The sequence below is a fragment of the Anguilla anguilla genome, chromosome 1, assembly GCF_013347855.1.
Source record: "Anguilla anguilla isolate fAngAng1 chromosome 1, fAngAng1.pri, whole genome shotgun sequence".
Lineage (NCBI taxonomy): Eukaryota > Metazoa > Chordata > Actinopteri > Anguilliformes > Anguillidae > Anguilla > Anguilla anguilla.
Genome location: NC_049201.1, coordinates 64,118,177 through 64,137,826, shown reverse-complemented (window position 1 = coordinate 64,137,826; position 19,650 = coordinate 64,118,177). Strand labels below are relative to the sequence as shown.

Below are 19,650 nucleotides of genomic sequence, written 5' to 3'. Positions count from 1 at the left end.
TATGTACATATGTGAGATAAATGCTTTTGGGAAATAATTTTTGTACTGATTCAGTTGTGCCAGTCTAAGTATCTAAAAAAAGTATCAAAATGGCATATCCATAGTTACTACTAAAAACCTTTATAACAGATGTCTGAGTTCATAAGACGGTGAGGGCACTACATCTTGAACATGTCCTCACCTCTCACCCTCTTCATTCCCATGACTTAACATAAAGTGTCTATTTTAAATGGAAAGACAAAGGATGCATGCAACATAAAATAATTGGAACATGGTACCTATAGAGGGTACCTAACCTATTCTGACATTTAAAATAACTTATTAAAATATATTATGTATGACTGCAGGGCCAGCTGAGTTACTCACCATGAATTATGTGATAAATCTCCAGCTCTCCAAATTTGTGTACACGCAGCTCACTCTCTGTTTGCCGTTATAACTAAGTTAGCCAAATAACATTGATATTGAACAACAGCTGTGTAAATATTATGATCAATAAATAACACAGATGTCAGACCAATATCTACATTTATAGACTGCAGTGTATTTTTTTCCCTTTGTTTTGGCTCTTCTGATCTGTGTAAAAGAAAAATGCAGAATCCTACATGAACATGACCTCTGAGTCTGATATCAGCCTCTTGACCACAAGCATATTTGAGCATGTGCATAAAATTAAACTGGGATGTATAACTGTAATGATTTTTTGCTTAATGTTAATTTACATTGAGGTGGGCATTACCAAAAAATTCAAAATAAAATTCATTATTTTGCTTTGTGTAATTCTATTAGGAACACTAATCCAATTGATTACGAGTCTAAAACCGGTGTATTTGTGTTATACTACATAAAGCGCTGAATTTGAGGCATGGCGTGCATTGTTCTATTGACTGATGCCATGACAGTCTTCATTCCTGGGTTGGGAGGCCTTAAAGTCCAGCAGGGCATGAAATAGATAACATTTCCTCCTCAACTTCATTTGTGATCAGTGAAACTCATTCATATTCCCCTGTCCACATTCCCAGTCTACCCCATAAGTGAGCAGGTGGGAGAAATTTGGCAGCTTTATTTAGTCTCTGAGGTGTTCATATTTCTCCAGATACTATCCACCTAGCTACAGGCAATGTCAGACCGTCAGCAAGGAACGCACGCGGAGGTTGACAAGGACATCTGAAAGTCTTTTACAAACGGCAGCAAGGCTTTCTGCCATGACAGTAACTCATTGCTGGCAAACAGAGCTATGAAGATAGCACAGTTTGCCTTCAAATGATAAGTCTTCCATGAAGGTGAATTCAAATGTCACAAAGATAAATCTGAAACTGCTGAAAAACCCCGCCTCTTTTCACTTTTGTGATTTAACATAGATGCAATAGCTGTATTTCCCACTGAGTCCTTTTTTTGTTTTTTGTTTTCACAGATATGTACGTAGCTAAGGATGCCACCTTAAATACATACACATCACAGTTAGACATTAGGGGCAATTTGTGTAGCAGAACATTTTCCAATGTTATATGTTCTCTAAGTTTGCAGTAACATAGAGTTTGCTTTACAAGCATGGCAATCTCTTAAAATAGAAATGTATCCACACAATTGCTGATGAAAGGTCAGTAAACAATTAACTTCTCTTCACGGTTTTCTCAGTGATTTTTTTTTCCCTTTTTGTGCTCTTTGCTTAACGTTGTCTGAGAATTGACTTTCTCTACTTCCACTGTGTGCAGACTCAATGCATACCCATCATTTCTTTTACATCTAAAAAAACAGGTCAACATCTGAAGGTCAACATCTCATCAAAAGGAAGAAATTGTTATCGTGTTGCCTTTTTACTCAGGTTATGTCATTTATACACAAAAGCGCAAAGAAAGACGCCAATACCATGCCCACTCAAATATATGTCACAGTTGTTCTAATTAGCAACAACTGATTTTTTCAAGTGAGATCACTGCTTCATGTTTTCTGCTTTGAATTATAACCTCCTCCATTTGTCTATCTACAGATTTGTCATATTATGGATATGAGTTTGTTTCTTTTGTATGCTCATTATCATGTCATGGCCTAACAAACCCCCATGTTTTTACCACAGACTTTAAAAGATTCACTTAAGATAGCTGGGGAGATAATAATGCATTGACGTTCTGGTGCTAGTCAATACAGCTGGCTCAGTAGAAGACCACATGGTCTTCATCAGGAATGCAACTTGTTTAGCGATCTCCAAGAAACATCCCACTCACCCACATGCTATGGGATCGGTTGGCATCCTGATGTAAGAATCACTAGGGAAGACATCTAGTGACCGTTCAGGCTGTAATGCTGCCCACCTGAGGGAGATCTAAGGAACAGGATGGCCTGGACTGCCTTAGGGAATCAGAGGCTTTGTCTCCAGTGGGCAGAGGCAGCTGTGTGGGTGCTCAGTGAATGCTGATGGAGTGCGACTCTGGCCTTCACCTCCCCTTGTCCCTTTACAGGTCTCTGAGTTTGTGCTTCAAATAAAATGCATCAAGACAAAATAAATGGGCCCCAATTGCCTTACCTTTCAGAAAGTGATTGATGTTCTGATTTCTTCTTCATCTAAGGTAACAGGCAAGGTTTATAGCAACTGAGTACTGGTTCCTGCAATCTCTTCTTCTTCTTTTTCTTCTTCATTGAATTATTGTACAATTATTAGGAAATAATTGCTATCTAGTAAATAAAGTCGTGTATTCATAATACTAGGCTAATTTCAAGACACTTCCTTGTAAATTTTTTGCCTGTTTGCCCTGTTCTTCTGTTTAATTTATTTTAAAATGTAGCTTAATTAAAAGCTATGGCACAGAAATGCCATAAAGTATATTTGGGTTATATGAGGGCTCCTTCCATTTCTATTTCTCTGGCCTTTTATTGAAATGTTTATTAAGAAGTTTACTGAAAAATGTTTTTTTCAAAAAAGCTTTTGCACTCTAGAGAACTCAAAGGACCTTCCCAGCATGAATTCAGTGACTACCAAGATTCAAATTATGGTTATTTTTTTTAAAAGTAGTTTGCACACCTCATGGTTCTGATCAAACACAATAAAGGCATTTGCAATTCAGACAAACAAGACTATTTTTGGATTCAATGAAACAAAATTTAATGGTGAAAAAAGTTAAAATCCAAGAAATACGAAAAGGTGTGGCCTGAAAATTGTTAAACCATTTAAATCAGCTTGTGTCCAGTTTAAATGGTTACCATTTCTGCTTCCTGAGTAAGACTGTGCCAGTCAAAACACATGTGCTGCATAGGCTACTGTAGCACATGGAGTTGCTTTGTTCTTTCTCAAGTGCTCATTCTGGCCCAAGCATCCTGTCGTGCCACAATATTTAATATTAAACCTTTCACTGAATTTGAGTTTGCCTCATTTTTATACAGCATTAAAACAAAGCAAGCGGTAAAACAATGACCTTGGAATGGCAATTATGAGAATATTCATATACATAAAGATTAAAACTTATGCCAACTGATCAACTTTGAGTAATCCATGGTATCAATCATTCCTAAAAAACTTTTTAATTGGCACAAATCTCTTACTTCTGGCCGCTGTATCTCAACATGGCTAGCAAAGTAGTTTATTGAGAAAAGATGCTGAATTCATTCAGAGGGTTTGGAAAGGTCATATGCCCTTAAACAGTCTAAATAAAGTGACCAACCTGCTCTTCAGAGACTAATTTAATTACATGGTGCGTAGGCTGCTGAAAGTGATTATAAGGATAGAAGAGGGGGAGTCTGCACTCAAAACAAATAAATGAAAAATTGTATTTAGTATCTTGGCAACTCAATTACTTTTCAGCCTTTTATTTTGGATATTGAAGTCAAACATGTTTTTGCCTCAGTCGTCCTCTATGTCTCCTTTCTATCCTGAAACAGTTTAAGCACATCTAAATGAATCCTCCAAATGGTCTCTCATGTTATGTCTTCTCAGAAAACAGAATTTTGTGTTCCACTGTTAATGCAAATTACCATAACCTACTGTAGATTTTAAAATGTAATAGGCCTTCGATTTGTGAAGTTTTAAGGAAAAATATCATTTGCATACAGTAGGAGGTAGTGTGAGGTACCAGGAGAGGAGGAGGATTTGTCCAGTTTACAAATGTGTTCATTTAATCAAGAGCTGGAAACTAGCTGTAGATATATTACATGTTAATCAACTTAGCTGGCTGCCTGCCAAAAGCAATATGTAGAGAAAGACGGTTTATACACAACAATAATGACAACCTATGCAGATTAATAAATATTAATGAGATGAACAGTGTGCACTACTGTTTTGGCTTTCCTTCCTGCCCCACCCTTTGACCAAAAATCTTCTTGATTTTTGTACCTGTAATTCTTTCTGTGATTTTCGGAACTATCTCAGGAGTGCGTTAAGCTTAACCAAGGAGTGCCAGAGGCTGTAACTTCAGGTCATGACAGAAAAGCAGGAGTAGGTCCTCAGCCAGGGATTGATCTAACCTGATCAGCTCTGTTCTCTCTCAGACTTGTCTGATCTGAGTGAACTGAGATCTGGTCGCACAGTGAAGCCACATCAGGTTGCTTGGTTATGAACGGACTCTGACTGCACAGCTTGTTCTTGTTACAGAGCCAGGCCTCAGCCCACTACAAAGGAACCAAGCATGCCAAGAAGCTCAAAGCCCTGGAGGCCCCAAAATGCAAGCACAAAACTGCTGCGGTCACCAAGGAGACCACAAACAAGGACACCCCAAAGAGCACCTACCCCCCACGAATCCCCACCAGCACTGACAGAACAGGTTAAAACTAGAAGTCTCTGTCCATGTTCTCTGTATCTTCTCTCTGAATGCATATGTTTCCTTACTGTCTTCTTGTCTCCCACATTTGGGTTTATCTCATGTTGCAAATCATTTTACAAAACCGTCATAATTTTTGTTATTTGACATAGACCTGTCAGAATTTGCATATGCTCTTCTGGTTGTAAATGAAATCCCATTTAGGTAATACAGTTAACATCTAACATTTGCTAATTATGTCATACCTTGTAGAAATAACCTGAAAAAACATACACAATGCCCAATGAATATCAGGGGAGGAGAGCTGTGGTTAGTCCAGGTAGTGTATCCAACTAAAGCCTTGTGTGAAGAGGCAAATCCATTTTTACCTACTCATTGCAAGAACAATAACGTAATCCAAAGGCTTTACTGAGGCAGAAATATAATGTGATCACACTGTTCCACATTTTCAGTGTAAAAAAATTATCACCATAATACATTCATTAAGTTTTTTTTAAATGAAAAAAAACCTTTTGTGCTAACCATTAACAGTAGATATAAAGTTATGCTGCAATGATCAGCAGTGTGAATTATAAGTGACAGTTTAAAAATGAAAAGTAGGACCTGCTACCTGCTTTGTAATGTTTATCAGTAATCTTTCATGCAAAAGTCTTTAGGGAAATAGATAGCACATGCAATACAGCCATCTTACTGTATATTATCTTACTCTCTTCCTGCATAAACTGCTCTCAGCAGCAACATTTGGAGCAGATGGTGTAGAACCGAAAAAAATGGATAGCAATCTTAAACAGATGTTATTTTATTTACACCACCATCTCATTTTTACAAAGGGAAGAAGAATTTGAGCTGAAATAAGAGCTTATGACAAATAGAAACCTATCCATGAGAATAGTTGTCGGCTCTCTGTAGTCTGGTCCCCTTTGACACACCCCTAACGTGCAAGCATGCATGTCCCCAGATAGACACACCAGGAAGCATCCTATGCTCTTGTCAATCACATTCTCCACCGGACTCCTTACCTGACTCACCATAGAATGCTTTGGGCATAGGATATTATACCAATCACCCTTAACTAGTCCACAGCCAGTGTAATGGCCTCACGACTCCTCATTATGTAAATGAAGGTCTGTAGTTTTAGGTCCGATACTGGTCTTGATCTGACCACTGACACCATCTGTTAAAATACGGACTGAAACTGTCATCACAAAAGTGTGCTAATATTTTGTATTTCTTATCATAATTAAAACATCATTGTTAAAACATATGTATTTTTTAAAATTGTAGAATGTTGGGAAAGAAACAGCAGCGAACAGTAAGAATGTTCTAAGAACGCCTCACGGCGCTACCCCTTTTACGCAGGACCTTGAGCATTTGTTGTCACAGACGTCATTCGCTAATGAATATTAATGCATTCAGGTGGCAGTGAAATTAATTGCAGAGGCGTGCAAACGCAGCGCCTTGCGGCAGGCTGAAGTAGCTGCTTGTATGTTAATGTCTGTCTGAGATAGTAATGAGAAGCAGGGGTCAGTGAGCCGTAATGGCGGGACTGGAAGCGCAGATGCAGCAGGGATAGTGGGGGAGGATGCAAGCTGGTCTCAGCACCGGTCTGCACCAGGCTCCTGAGACACGCCCAGAGAGGATCCTTAGAGCAGCAGTGGATTGGTAACGAGTGGAAACAGTCGCTTAAAGAACATTTAATTAAGGGATTAAATGGCTCTCAGCTGGAATGAAAACTAGTATCTCCTTGAGCTTTCTTTAAAAAGGCTTGTTTGTAGGCTTTTGTATTTTAATGATAAAATAAATGTGGTTTGATTTTTGATATGGTATCAGTGTTTCTGAAGCCCTTCTTGAGGCTTATGAGAATGCTTACGAGAATGTATCGCAAATAATGTATTTACATTTGACATAGTGTATGTATGTGTGCGTGTGTGTGTGTGTGTATGTGTGCATGCCTGCATGTGTATGTGTGTGTGCATGTGTGTGTTCGTGCATGTATGTGTGTATGTGTGTATGTGTGGGATGTGCCAGCATGAGAGAGATGCCGATAGTCCAGCCGCTGTTTCTCGTTCCAGTCCACTGCTGCAGGAAATGTACCCTGATATTAGCTATTAAAGAGGAGATTGTAGGGAGGCCACATGCTAGTCCTGACAGCTGCACTGTGTGACTGCTGGAGAGGCAAAGACCAGCTTCAGCTCAATCAGCCATTTCCAGAACAGCTCCACACGGCTTTCAACCATCTTCACAACCATTTACCATCCACTGTGCTGAAAAAATCTCCACACACAGAAATAGCAAAGTGAGAAATAGCACAGAGCTCCTGACCCTTGAAATGAAAGCTATGTGGACTTTCAAGAAAAGGTCTGACATATCACTCTTTATATTTTTAACTAAAATGTTTTTTTTTCTCTCTTTTTCTGTGAAGTTAATTGCTTTTAAGTTGTGTTACGTGACATTAACAGTTCTCCCTCTGGGAATTCAGACAGATGAGCTGGAACAGCAAAATCAGTCTTTATGAGCTCTGAAGTGTTTCTGGCTGGAAGCTTTCTGCAATGTTGTGTCTACAGACTGAATATTACTTGATCATGAAAATCAATAGTTACAAGCCAAACTTCTCAGAACAGAAAGCCCTGGGGGGTCCATTTACTTTTAGCCACAGTGGCATTTAATAGACCCTAATAATTTTAATTAAAGTGCTCAAATCACCAGTATTTAAAAAATTAATCAGGTCTCGTGGGGACTCTGATTATTTTGTAATCTGTGAAGTGCTGGAGAATTTCAGAAATGCTAAATGTTTTTTCCTCCGCCGCAATTAAGAATGTTGAAACTGGCAGGCTTCCCAGAGGAAAGACCGGAGCCATAGTAGAAGGAAGTGGGTTTGACGGCATCTCGTTGGAGTCATAATATGGAGTCATTTTCTGTCGCTATCTCTCTTTCCTCGGACTATCAGACAAAGGGATGTTAATTTACATATTTATTTAACCCAGAAGGTCAACTCATTTCTCTTTTACAGTGATAATCTCGGGAAACAAGGCAAAAACGACCAGGGGGAAAGTGGGGGATGGTGTCGTTCTAACTAGGACTAGCCGTCAACCTCTTCCCCCAACCTCACAGCTGCCTTCCAGATTGATCACTGTCATTATAGTCTTTAATGAGAAGGCATTGAGTTATTTACACTCCTTTACGCAAGCTCAAGGGTCACAGTGATCAGGGGTATGGATTATTGGATTTTGGGTCACTCAAAGTACATTTTAACAACTGCTTGTTCAAAAGCTAATTATTCTATTAATTGCATTTCAGAGGGTGGAAATTCACTGAAAGACATACGCAATACACACATGTACACAAACACACATGTATGTACACCCACATACACAAGAGCCCATGCACAGAAATATTGTAAAATTGGGATACAACATTTTTATGCTCAGATCAGACACGTTTAATCAATAAACACACATACACATACTTTTACTTTCTCAAATCCTTGGGCTGCATATCAGCTCTCAGTTTTCGGTAGATGACATTGTTCTCAAATGTGCCACCATTTGACAAAGTAAAAGACTGTTGTCTTTCATGGGCCCTTGTTTTTTTGTCAACATTGATTACGATGGAGCAGTCAAAACCCAAATACCACAGATTTTTTTAGGGTTTACTAAGGTGTTCAACACAAACTGCTTCAGTACATTTCCAACAGGCTAAATAGATATACAACAAAAGCTGTGTAAATCTGCCTGGACAACATCTGCTCTGCATATGAATAGTACATTGCAACATTTGGTTGACTTGGCTGTATCTGAGGGTTGACAGTCTAGCCAGCCACAAAGGGCCAGATTTACGTGCATAAAACTTGTACAAAACACGAGGGTATGTTCATGCATACGCACTCTGCATGAAATTATTTACTAAGGCTACAGCTAATTATACAATCAGCATATGGCTGCCTACTAATTGCATTTTGCATATGAAGCCAAGCTTTTCATTTCATTTTATTTATTATACAGGAAAAAATTAATTTTATACAACAACAAATGGTTATAAAAACTTGGGCCCTACTCAGCACATTTATTGGTTTGCAGAGGGTTCCTGTCCTGCAGTGGTAAAGGAAGGGAGAAAGAAGGATACAGGAACGAGAAAAAAAGGAAATAAGGATAATAATAAAGGATAGGATAAGTAAGAATGGAATAGAATAAATTAATATTGTAGAATAAGCTTTATTCCAGAATAAATCTTAAAATGCACAGTTCAAAAAACGGCTGTCCAGTGTGTTGAATACCTTCATCGGATGTTGGTTAATTAATGTATCTTCTGGTATGACTTGAGCATATCCAGCATTACAGTCAGTGCAGGATAAAATGTGAATTGCAATATTCCAGCTGTGGTGGCAACCATTGATTGAAATGATCCAAATTTGAGTGTAATCATACAAAGCTTGACTATTGACAGGATTGAATGGGAATGTTGTATGGGAAGTTCTTGGTCATTTTTTATTTCTCCCTGAAGATTTATTTATATGGCTGGGTGTTTGTTACAGATGTAGGAGGTGTCACCAATTCTGTGTTTTTGTCACTTTTTTGTCAGTTCCATGTCTTTCCCCGTTTTTAGTGCTTTCTGTGATTTTTCAGCAGTTTTGCCACAGCATGCTCTGTTTCTAACAATGTTCTGTTAAAGGCAAAGAGCATGTTCTTTCTCTGACAGAAAAGCAACTAATTGCACCATCCATTTACTTTTTTAATTTTTTTATTAGCGGCAACTTCCTGCTGATTTTTTTGACACTACAAGCATTCGTTACTGTCGCTACAGTTGCACATGTTATTTCAATCATTTCCCACTGCTGCCCATGATATCTAATTTAATAAATACATTTTTTAAACATGTGATTTCTGCCTCTTTTCAGTTTTTCATGATGTTTAACAACTTTTCCATGACTGCTCTCTGACTTCAGCCTATATTTTCTGTAACAAATACCCAGCCTTAATTATTGTCTGGCTGCTTAATCTGTACTGTTTGATGATTTCTTGCTCAGGGAGTTGAAATAGTGTGATTCTTGTAAGGATTTTCTCAGTGCATCTTCCATGCCTATACATGTTTCATTGTCTTGCTTGCTACATGTTTTATGCCTCATCTTTAAAGGCAGTTAAATTTAAAGCAAATCCAACTCTTGTTAATTGCATGAACTTTAGTAAATTCAACAGAATATGTAATCAGAGATATAATATCTCCACCCATTATTGTGCTATCCTCCCTTAAATGCATATGCATTAAGGAGAGAAGCGCACATTGCAATGACTCATGCAGATGACATGCAAACTGTGCTTTCAGCCCCATGTGCCTGTTTGATACATAACACACATGTTTCTGGGGCTGAGTGCATCATATCTGTGCCTGAAGCTTATCCCAGAAGGCTTAGTAAATCTGGCCGATAGAATCTAGTTGAACATTTGTGCAGACAGGAGGAATCGGCTGCTTACTGGACAATGACTGTGCCTTCTCGCAGTGTATTCCCTGATTATTAGGGCTGTCAGTGGAAGTCACTGTGATGGACAACAATGTGGCCCCACTTCTGTGCTTCCTTGACATGTTTCTCCTCTCACTCTTGATTTGACAGTAACGGGTATTATATAAATTCAAATATTTTTCAACTGTCAGTACTACACTCAGAGCATGTGATATTTTCCACATTTTTTCCAAATTACGTATGTTGGGGAGGAGGAAGTCTTTCTAACATGGGTGCCCTGAGGCTACAAGCACTGCCTGAACACAAACTCCATCTTTGAAAAATATGCTTCTTCAAAGTATTGTGAAAATAACTCAAATTAAATACAACATTTAAGAAGTATATTGTTCGATGTATGAACTAGATTGCATATATAGTGCAACCTGTAAGTATTTGGACAGTGATGCTGTTTTTGTAGATTTGGCTGTGCACTCCGCCACGCTGGATTAGACATGAAAGAATTAATATGAGGTTAAAGTGCACTGTCAGTTTTAATTTGAGGGCATTTGGTATATGTTTCTATTGTCTCCGAACATGAGGACCAAATAAGTGTCAGTGTCAGTAAAGCAGACCATCATTGATTGAGCAAGAAAATAATCAAGTACCAATCTTAAAAACTATGAAAGATAACACAAGACAGCTAAAAATCTTATTCCCATTGTGGTCCTTAAAAATCATGAGGCTATGACATCCGAATAAATTGATCAGAGATATAGCCAAAATATTGGGTGTATCAAAATCAACTGTTTGATACATTGTTCAGAAGCAAGAAAGCACTGGTGAGCTCAGCAATAGCAAACGACCTGGTTGAACACAGAAGACCACTGTAGTAGATGACTGAAGAATACTTTCAATTGTGAAGAAAGGCCTCTTTTCAACTGTTGAGCAGATCAAGAACACTCTCCAGGATGTAAATGGTAAATGGACTGCATTTATATAGCGCTTTTATCCAAAGCACTTTACAATTGATGCCTCTCATTCGCCAGAGCAGTTAGGGGTTAGGTGTCTTGCTCAAGGACACTTCGACACGCCCAGGGCAGGGTTTGAACCGGCAACCCTCCAACTGCCAGACAATCGGTCTTACCTCCTGAGCTATGTCGCCCCGTAGTCATAGATGTGTCAAAGACCACCATAAAGAGAAGACTACACCAGCATTACCTCAGAGGTTCACTGCAAGATGCAAACTACGGCTAAGCCTGAAGAACAGAACAGCCAGGTTAGAGTTTGCCAAAAGTGCATTAGTGTTATGGCTTGGGCATGTATGGCAGCCACTGGAACTGGCTGAACAGGGCCATGTATGAACAGGGCTGTAATTCATATGTAGGTCACCTGATATGGATGTAAAAACCTTCAAATTAAAACTGACAGTCTGCACTTTAACCTCATATTTATTTTGTCATTTCCAATCCAATCTGTTAGAACACATAACCAAAACGACAAAAATTGTGTCACTGTCCAAATATGTACACTATATTTCAAATAATTTCATTCATTTATTGCCTCTTTGCATATGTAATTTTATGTATATCTTGCATTGCTCATATTAACTGTCTAAAATTTTAATCTGCATAAATTACTTATATTCATGACAAAATTCATTTTCTAGAATAGGCATTATATTTAGCAGTATTTTAAAAGCACATTGTTTAGGTCTTGGATTTTATGATTTAACACATTTCCTATGTGTAAAGGTCATCAGGATTAGGCTGCAGTGCTACAGTCTCTCTTGGGGGATCGAATAAGAGCCCCGCTTAATGGGCAGCAAAAATAGAAAGACATAATTCAGTATTGATCCTGGCCTCGGTGCTCTGGGTGTTCACTTTTGTCACCGCTATGAGTAATGTTAAGAAGGACTGAGAGAAGATGACATCGATCAGGTCGCGCCTCCAAGAAGAGCCTCCATCAGCTTTAGGATAACAGATTTCATCTCAGTCATTCATTATGGTTTTACTTAATGATATCGGTGCATGATGCATGAAATAATATTGCCCCAGAAAGGCATGTGGCGCAACACTGCTCCTCAGATATTATCCATTAATGCAGTACATTAATCTTGATACATGTTCTTCTCTCGCTCTGTGAGCAAGAATCAGATAGTCACTTTAACTTTTTTTTTTACTGTCTAAATGCATTGCACTGTTAAAATCTATGTTATGTTCACTATGAAGATATGTACTTCATAGTTGTTCTTGATAAGCACTAGCAACGTACATAGTTGTTCTTGATATTCACTGTATGGGACCAACCTTGCTAGATAATGCATACTGACAAAGCATTACAGAGAAAACAGACGGTGTGACTATGGCATGTGCGCTGAATTTAACTAGAGACCATAGAAAATTTAAATGAGGCATCACTGTCCATTTAAGTAGTATTGGCTGTGTTATTGTTCCTTCACTTTTGTGTCACTATGTAAGGCTATAATAGACTGATTACAGAACAGTCAGTCTGACCAGGACTGAGTAGTACAATAGAGTCTCTTTTATGTTGTGTTTATTACTGTATAAATATACAGTGCCCTGCTGGATTATTCACACCCTTGCTAAAGACACCGAACCCATTCCTGGTGTGCATGGCCAGAACTTCCCTTTTGGGTCCCATCTGACCGTGGCACCCAGTTCCAGTCAATGTTCTAATGCTGGATTGAAAAGGGCATTACAATCATGGATGTCATATATAATTTGAAATATGGTGGTGGATCTATGATGTTATTGGGTTGTTTTGCATCTATTGGTCCGAGGGCTGGTCTATGGTAAATGAAATCATGGACTCCACCAATTACCAAGGCATTTTGGACAAAAAAACTCACACTTAGTTGCATAAATCTTATAATATGTTATAGAAACCAACTCAGTAGTTTTATCCTTGCAAAGAGAGGGTGCACAGAGTACTGAAAACAGGTGTATGAATACTAATTTATTTGGGGAAAATATACTTATTATTTATTATATTCATTATACTTATTAAAATATTACAAAATAACTCAATATCTGAGTTCTTCATTTTGTACATACTCATAAGGATGTGAAGAATTGTTAAGGGCACTGCATACTTTGTAAGAAACAGAAAATACTTGTTCAAGTGTGTTACTATATGTTAAAGAAAAAATTATTAAATTGGCAAATAGCACTCCACCACAATCACTATCATCCAGTCTACCCACTTTCATCATTTGGTATAATCTGGATTAGAATGTTTAAAAGTACTAGCATTGAGTATTTTTCTTGGTGATAATTCAACTGTTGGATGAATCAGTAAATAATAAGTATGAAAAAATGTTCCGTGAAGGAGTTGTGCTATTTTTATCAAGACTGTAGAGCCTTTCAAAAACACTGATTTTAGATTTTAGATATTACTCTTTCTAAGAATAGAAATGTTCTTTCTTTTAAACTAGTCTCATGAATACCAAATTGTGTACCACATGCAGAACTCAAAATAGGTCAAAGGTCTTTGTTAGAAATGCTGCCTCTCCCCAGCCACCCTTTCCCTCTTAATATAAGGCTGACAAGTGGCAATCCCTCATTACACATCCCCGCAGCATGGAGATCTGTCATCTGACTCTATTCATTTGAGTCTGTAAATGAGATGCTGTCACACCAGATGACACTGACGGGAGGAAGAGTACACTAATTTTGAGCTTTAGTTATTCATTTGACAATCCAAGTGACACTCAGTTCTGCGATGATCGCTTCTGATGGTATGAAGACACAAGAACGCAATGAACCCACAAGCTACATTAATATTCATTATCCAATTGCTTGGGCTGCTCATCACAAAGTAGTAGCACCAATTGAAAGCAATGAGGCAAAACTACATTACTTTATTTGTTTCCCTGATATAGGGAGACATGTATTGTTTTCTATATTTAATCTTGCTCACCTTTTCTATTTTTCACACTGTGCTCAGTGTCAGTAGGAATAACCAATCATGGACAGGTAGTATTTTGTCAGCCCAATTGAATTGAGTCGTATTAAATGCTTTTAAACTGTTACATTTCTAAAGAGGCACTTCAGTTGGAAGTATTATGCTGACTAGGACAACAGCACTGTTCTGAGGCATCGCCCAATGGTATTTAAATTACATTCATTCACATCTGGTTTCATAATGCCTGGCGTAGCTACCCTGGACCCCAAGCAATTACAGGTCTATACCTTAGATGCTATGTAAGCTGTGTACTCGCTATAAGTGTCATGCTGCACTAAATGTGGGACTAGACATCACATGAAATCAATGAAGATTCCAGAGATTGGTCAGCTTTGAATCTGAAATATTCCTCCCTTTTCTGCAGATAATGCGGCCGGGGCAGGGACACTACCACTGTCACCTCCAGTCACCGGACCCAGCATGTCTACAGGGGGGGACAGCGACGACACCTCCACAAAGGAAATAAAGGAAGTGCCCCCATGCACGCCCGCAGTGCAGCCCACCCCCTCCTCCTCCCCCTCCCCCCCCCCCCTCCTCAGAGACAGAGGCAGAGACAGAGACGGAGGAGGAGAAGGCCAAGCGCCTGCTCTACTGCTCTCTCTGCAAAGTGGCCGTCAACTCAGCTTCCCAGCTGGAGGCCCACAACAGCGGTAAGAGTGAAAGCTCTGTTTTCAGCTCCACAGGGCCCTGGGGCCTCGCAAACCTAATCTTCAAGTGCTCTTAAAACTGCTGTGATGAAAAAAAGATACAACATATTTCTGAATTATACGTTTATATAGTAATTTTGTAAGAATGCCCATAGGAAAATAATTAAATTATATTTTTACTTGCATACAGTCCACCTATTCACAGTTTTTTGGGCACCCTAAGCAAGATTTTACATGCCTCAGTATTTTACTTGCAATACTTCATTACACAGTAATTTAAGTACTTGCTACAGTGTGCACTTGGCCCCACACATCTAAGCCTCTTTGCCATATTTCTTGTCTATTTTACTCACACTACAGGCTGAGGGTATTAGGCTAACTGAAGTTTTCACTCAATTTACAGTTATTTAGGGTTTCTTTTGATGCATTTGAGATTCTGCCGGCCAGAGGAAAATACTTGCTGGGTTTCGACAGTAGGGGGCAACAGAGTGTAATTTTTTCCGCTTAAGGACAGCTTCCATCATTCTGCATTTAGAAATTGTAGTTGACATCATGCCACGTTGCATTTTGAGGCGACTCGCCGTTAGCTCTGTGATTTGCAGATATCGTCCGTATTTGGGAGAAATAAAGCCCCAGCAAATGTAGGCTAAAACTTGTGAGAAGATCAAACCTGTTTTGGCTATTTTTCTGTATATATATATATATATACGCACACACTGCTGCCTATTGTCTGGTGGGGAATTTTATTGAAAGGCCTCGGAAATACAGTTTTCTACACATCAATATATAAAAAATAATTTTTTTTTTTTTCAATAATTGTTTGTTTCCCCTCTTGGATAAACAAGGAACTAGACGCTGACAGAAGAGACACAACTACAGGCAATTTATCTTGAATATATTCTATATTAAGAACAATTTTACTGTATACTTATTGCAGATATAGGGGAGAGTCAATATAATGCAACAGGTTTTGGATTTTGCTCATTTACGAAGAAAATATTTCACCTAGCTCTGTGAAATTTTAGTTCAAACAGCTCTGAGATGTCATTATCCATTTTAATTGCGTTCATAACATAATCGAGTTGGATAAATTATGTTCGATTTTTACTACCATTACTGTAAATTACTGTAGATAAACACTTACAAGGCTGTAAATGTTCTGCAAAATGACTTGAGGACAATGTATAGTGACCTGTGAATGAAGTTATGTGTATTGTTCTCCAGCATTGCAAAAGGAGGCATATACCTCATTAACAACAGACCATTTCATTTTGAAGAAGATTGGGCTATCTTACCTGAAATAAATGAAAAATTTGGCCATAGCTTATTTATGCATTAAACAGAAACACAAAACCAAAGCAAAAGTAAATAGCCTAGACCAATCTGGTGTGTGCTTATTGTAAATGTGACCAGGTGGCTGTTTCTTTTCCATTAATCATCTGGTAGAGGACTGAATGTACAATCCAGAAAAGACTTCTGTAGCAGCAGTGTACAAAATGTTATTGACCGTGTTACATTCATGAACATTTTTAAGAACAAAAGTAAGAATAATTTAAGAAAAGTCTGGCGAATGAGGCCCAATGTCTGTATTTATTTAGAGACATATATTACAACAGAATGAGTTTCGTACCCCAATTCCAAGTCTCTCCCCCCCCCCCCCCCCTCTCTCTCGCTCTATATATATACATATATATATATATATATATATATATATATTCTGGCCAAAAAAAAAGTCGCACACTCTAATATTTTGTTAGACTGCCTTTAGCTTTGATTACGGCACGCATTCGTCATGGCATTGTTTCGACAACCTTATGCAATGTCACAACATCTATTTTCGTCCAGAATTGCATTAATTTTTGGCTGAGATCTTGTATTGATGACGGGAGAGTCGAACACTCCGTAAAGTCTTCTCCAGCACATCCCAAATACTTTCAATGGGGTTAAGGTCAGGACTCTGGTGGCCAATTCATGTGTGAAAATGATTCCTCATGCTCCCAGAACCACTCTTTCACAATTTGAGCCCGATGAATCCTGGCATTGTTGTCCTGGAATATGCATGCGCCGTCAGGGAAGAAAAAATCCATTGATGGGATAACCTGGTCATTCAGTACATTCAAGTACTCAGCTGACTTCATTTTATTGCCGCATAACGTTGCTGAGCCTAAATCTGACCAATTGAAGCAACCCCAGATCATAACACTGCCTCCAGAGGCTTGTACAGTGGGCACTGTCCAAAAAAATCCAAACGGCGACTTTTTTTTGGCCAGGCAGTGTATATATATATATATATATATATATATATATATATATGTGTGTGTGTGTGTGTGTGTGTGTGTGTGTGTGTGTACAGTGTATGACCATACAGGGGAGCAACTTTTTTCGTACAACTACCGTTTCTGAAAAAGGGACTGAGAGTGCTTTCTCCTCAGACTCGGATTCCCTGAGCCTTATGTCATTTGTACTAATTTGGACAATTACTGCCTCTACATCAGTGCTCTTGGATAATACAGACGGTAATTGCTGTGCCATGTTGAGAACTATCACACCTGGGAAACATTGTAGGAGAGCTTTCTTGCCATTAATTAAAGAAATGTCCTTAATGAATTGAATGGAGTCCCTGATTAACATCTGTGAAACACACACCAATGTTACCACTTTGCCCAGTGCTGATGTGTTACTTTAAAAATAACAACTGCTAATATACTGTACTTTCTTTTTAAAGCTATTCGGTAATAAAAACAAGACAATTGCAAGGGCAACTTTAATTATTGCACACAATAATTAACTAGCTTACAGTTCCTGAAATAAGCACTGGCTGTGTTGGGTTGTAACCTGGCCTAGCATGAAAAAGTGCATGTGATTAAATGGCTGTGATTCCTTAGTTTTTCAGTCAAATAATATCATCCAAATAGATTTTGCTGAGGAACTGTTGTTCATTACCTATGGTAAATTATGCATCTCAGGTGCAGCAAATTGATAGCCTTTATTCAACATGACACCAAATGTTCACACCTGTTTTCACAACCGTGTCAACATATGAGATACAAATGCACACTCAAATGGAGCTTCTGGGTGGACACAGGGCACAGACAACTTCCTGTCTCAATCCTGTATGTCTACTCACCTTTCACTTTGTGTATAGAAAAAGTTATAGAAAAGTAATAGAAAGTCCATTCGGACAATGGAGATAGGTATTTACCTGGAATAAATTGCCTTCTGAATCTGTGTCCTTTAACCAACTGATGTACTCTGAGAAAGAGTACTTGGCACCTCAGGTTATTATTATGTTGATAAAACATCTGCCAAAGTAGAGGAAACACCCTGGCTAGCACAAACATGTTCTGGCACCATCTGACGGTCATAAATGTTATACATAAGCATGTAAGAAAGGCAGAACATTTAGCATGATTACTGTTTTCACTTACTGATCTCATCAGGCACAAAGCACAAGACAATGCTGGAGGCCCGAAGTGGAAGTGGAACAATCAAGTCCTTCCCCAGACCTGGGGTCAAGGGGAAGCTGGCTCAGCCCAACAAGTCAGCCACGGGTCTGCAGAACAAAACGTTTCACTGTGAGATCTGTGACGTACACGTCAACTCAGAAACACAGCTCAAACAGGTGAACAAAATGGCGGTGCTGTGCTGTGCCCTCCTCCAGGCTTCTTCAGCCTGTTTCATTCTCCCACTGTAGCACAGTAACTCTTACAGCAGAGATCTTAACAGAAGCTTCAAGTCATTAGCAGGGCACTGCTATTTCACTCTTCAGTGAGATTTACCCTGTGGATGCAGAGCTTTATAAATAGATATTAGATTAAATGTAAGCTATGCAACTCAATTAGGGTGAGTGTATTGTCTTCACAACTGCATTAATAACAGAATGCTTACTGTCCCTTTCACTTCCAGCACATTAGCAGCCGGAGACACAAAGACAGAGCGGCAGGGAAACCGCCCAAACCCAAATACAGCCCTTACAACAAAACCCAAAGAGGACCGAGCGGGCAGCCAGTGAGTCTCTCTATCTTCAATTAAGATGCAGCACTACCCCCCTATCCGCACTCTGAAGATTTATGATTTATTAAGCCTTGTTAGATATTTATTTGGCTGGGTCAATTAAGAGCAAATGTGATACTACATTCACAGAAAAATTTTCATTGCACGGTGGAAAAATAGTTTGTGATGTTGGATTTAACAGTGGTGGATTTTTAAAGTTTATTTAAAGTGAACTGTATGCCGTCTTCTGTACCTTTGAAATATTTTTAAACAGTGTTGCTCATTGCAGTAGCATCAATTCAACACATTACCCACAATGTCCTATTTTCTCTCCAGGTGAAGATGGAGGTAAGAAAAGACCTGGGGCCCTCCATTACAGCCAGGATGTTACCTAATCACCTGCAGATGGCAGTAGCTGCTGCTGCAGCCACAGCGTCCCCTTTCCCTCTCCGCCCAAACCATGCCACCACGCTTTTTCAGACACAGGCGCTCCCCACGCCATTGCTTCGCCCCGCCCCTGGGCCTATCCGGACCTCTCACACTCAAGTCCTGTTTTCCCCCTACTGACCCACTTGTGGAAGGCTCATGTGCCTGTGGCCTGTAATTACATTGGGACCAGTTTCGCCGAACCCCAACCACAATCTGTTTAGACTGCAACTGAAATGGACCGCAATATGTCAACTTCTGTCACACCTGTGCTGTTTTCATCCCTTCTTTACCTGCTGGGCCCAGGATGACCCAGACAGTTTATTCAAATGTACTGCAATAATTTAAAGGCAAAAACAGGGAACTATGCAGTGTTATTTTGATAGTAAGCAGTGAGACTGGGCTGTAACTGCTTTAA

The 19,650-nt window shown here is 39.0% G+C and overlaps 1 protein-coding gene across 1 annotated transcript in view; it reads left to right on the top strand.

The window, feature by feature from the left end:
• znf385d (zinc finger protein 385D) overlaps positions 1-18,819 on the top strand; it is a 58,183-nt gene extending 39,364 nt beyond the window's left edge. Inside the window, exons 5-8 of the mRNA XM_035403714.1 lie at positions 4,583-4,751; positions 14,531-14,816; positions 18,254-18,435; positions 18,720-18,819. Coding sequence (XP_035259605.1) covers positions 4,583-4,751; positions 14,531-14,816; positions 18,254-18,392 — 594 coding nt within the window. The 3' untranslated portion in view covers positions 18,393-18,435; positions 18,720-18,819. The remainder of the gene's footprint in view (positions 1-4,582; positions 4,752-14,530; positions 14,817-18,253; positions 18,436-18,719) is intronic.
• The last annotated feature ends 831 nt before the right edge of the window (positions 18,820-19,650 follow it).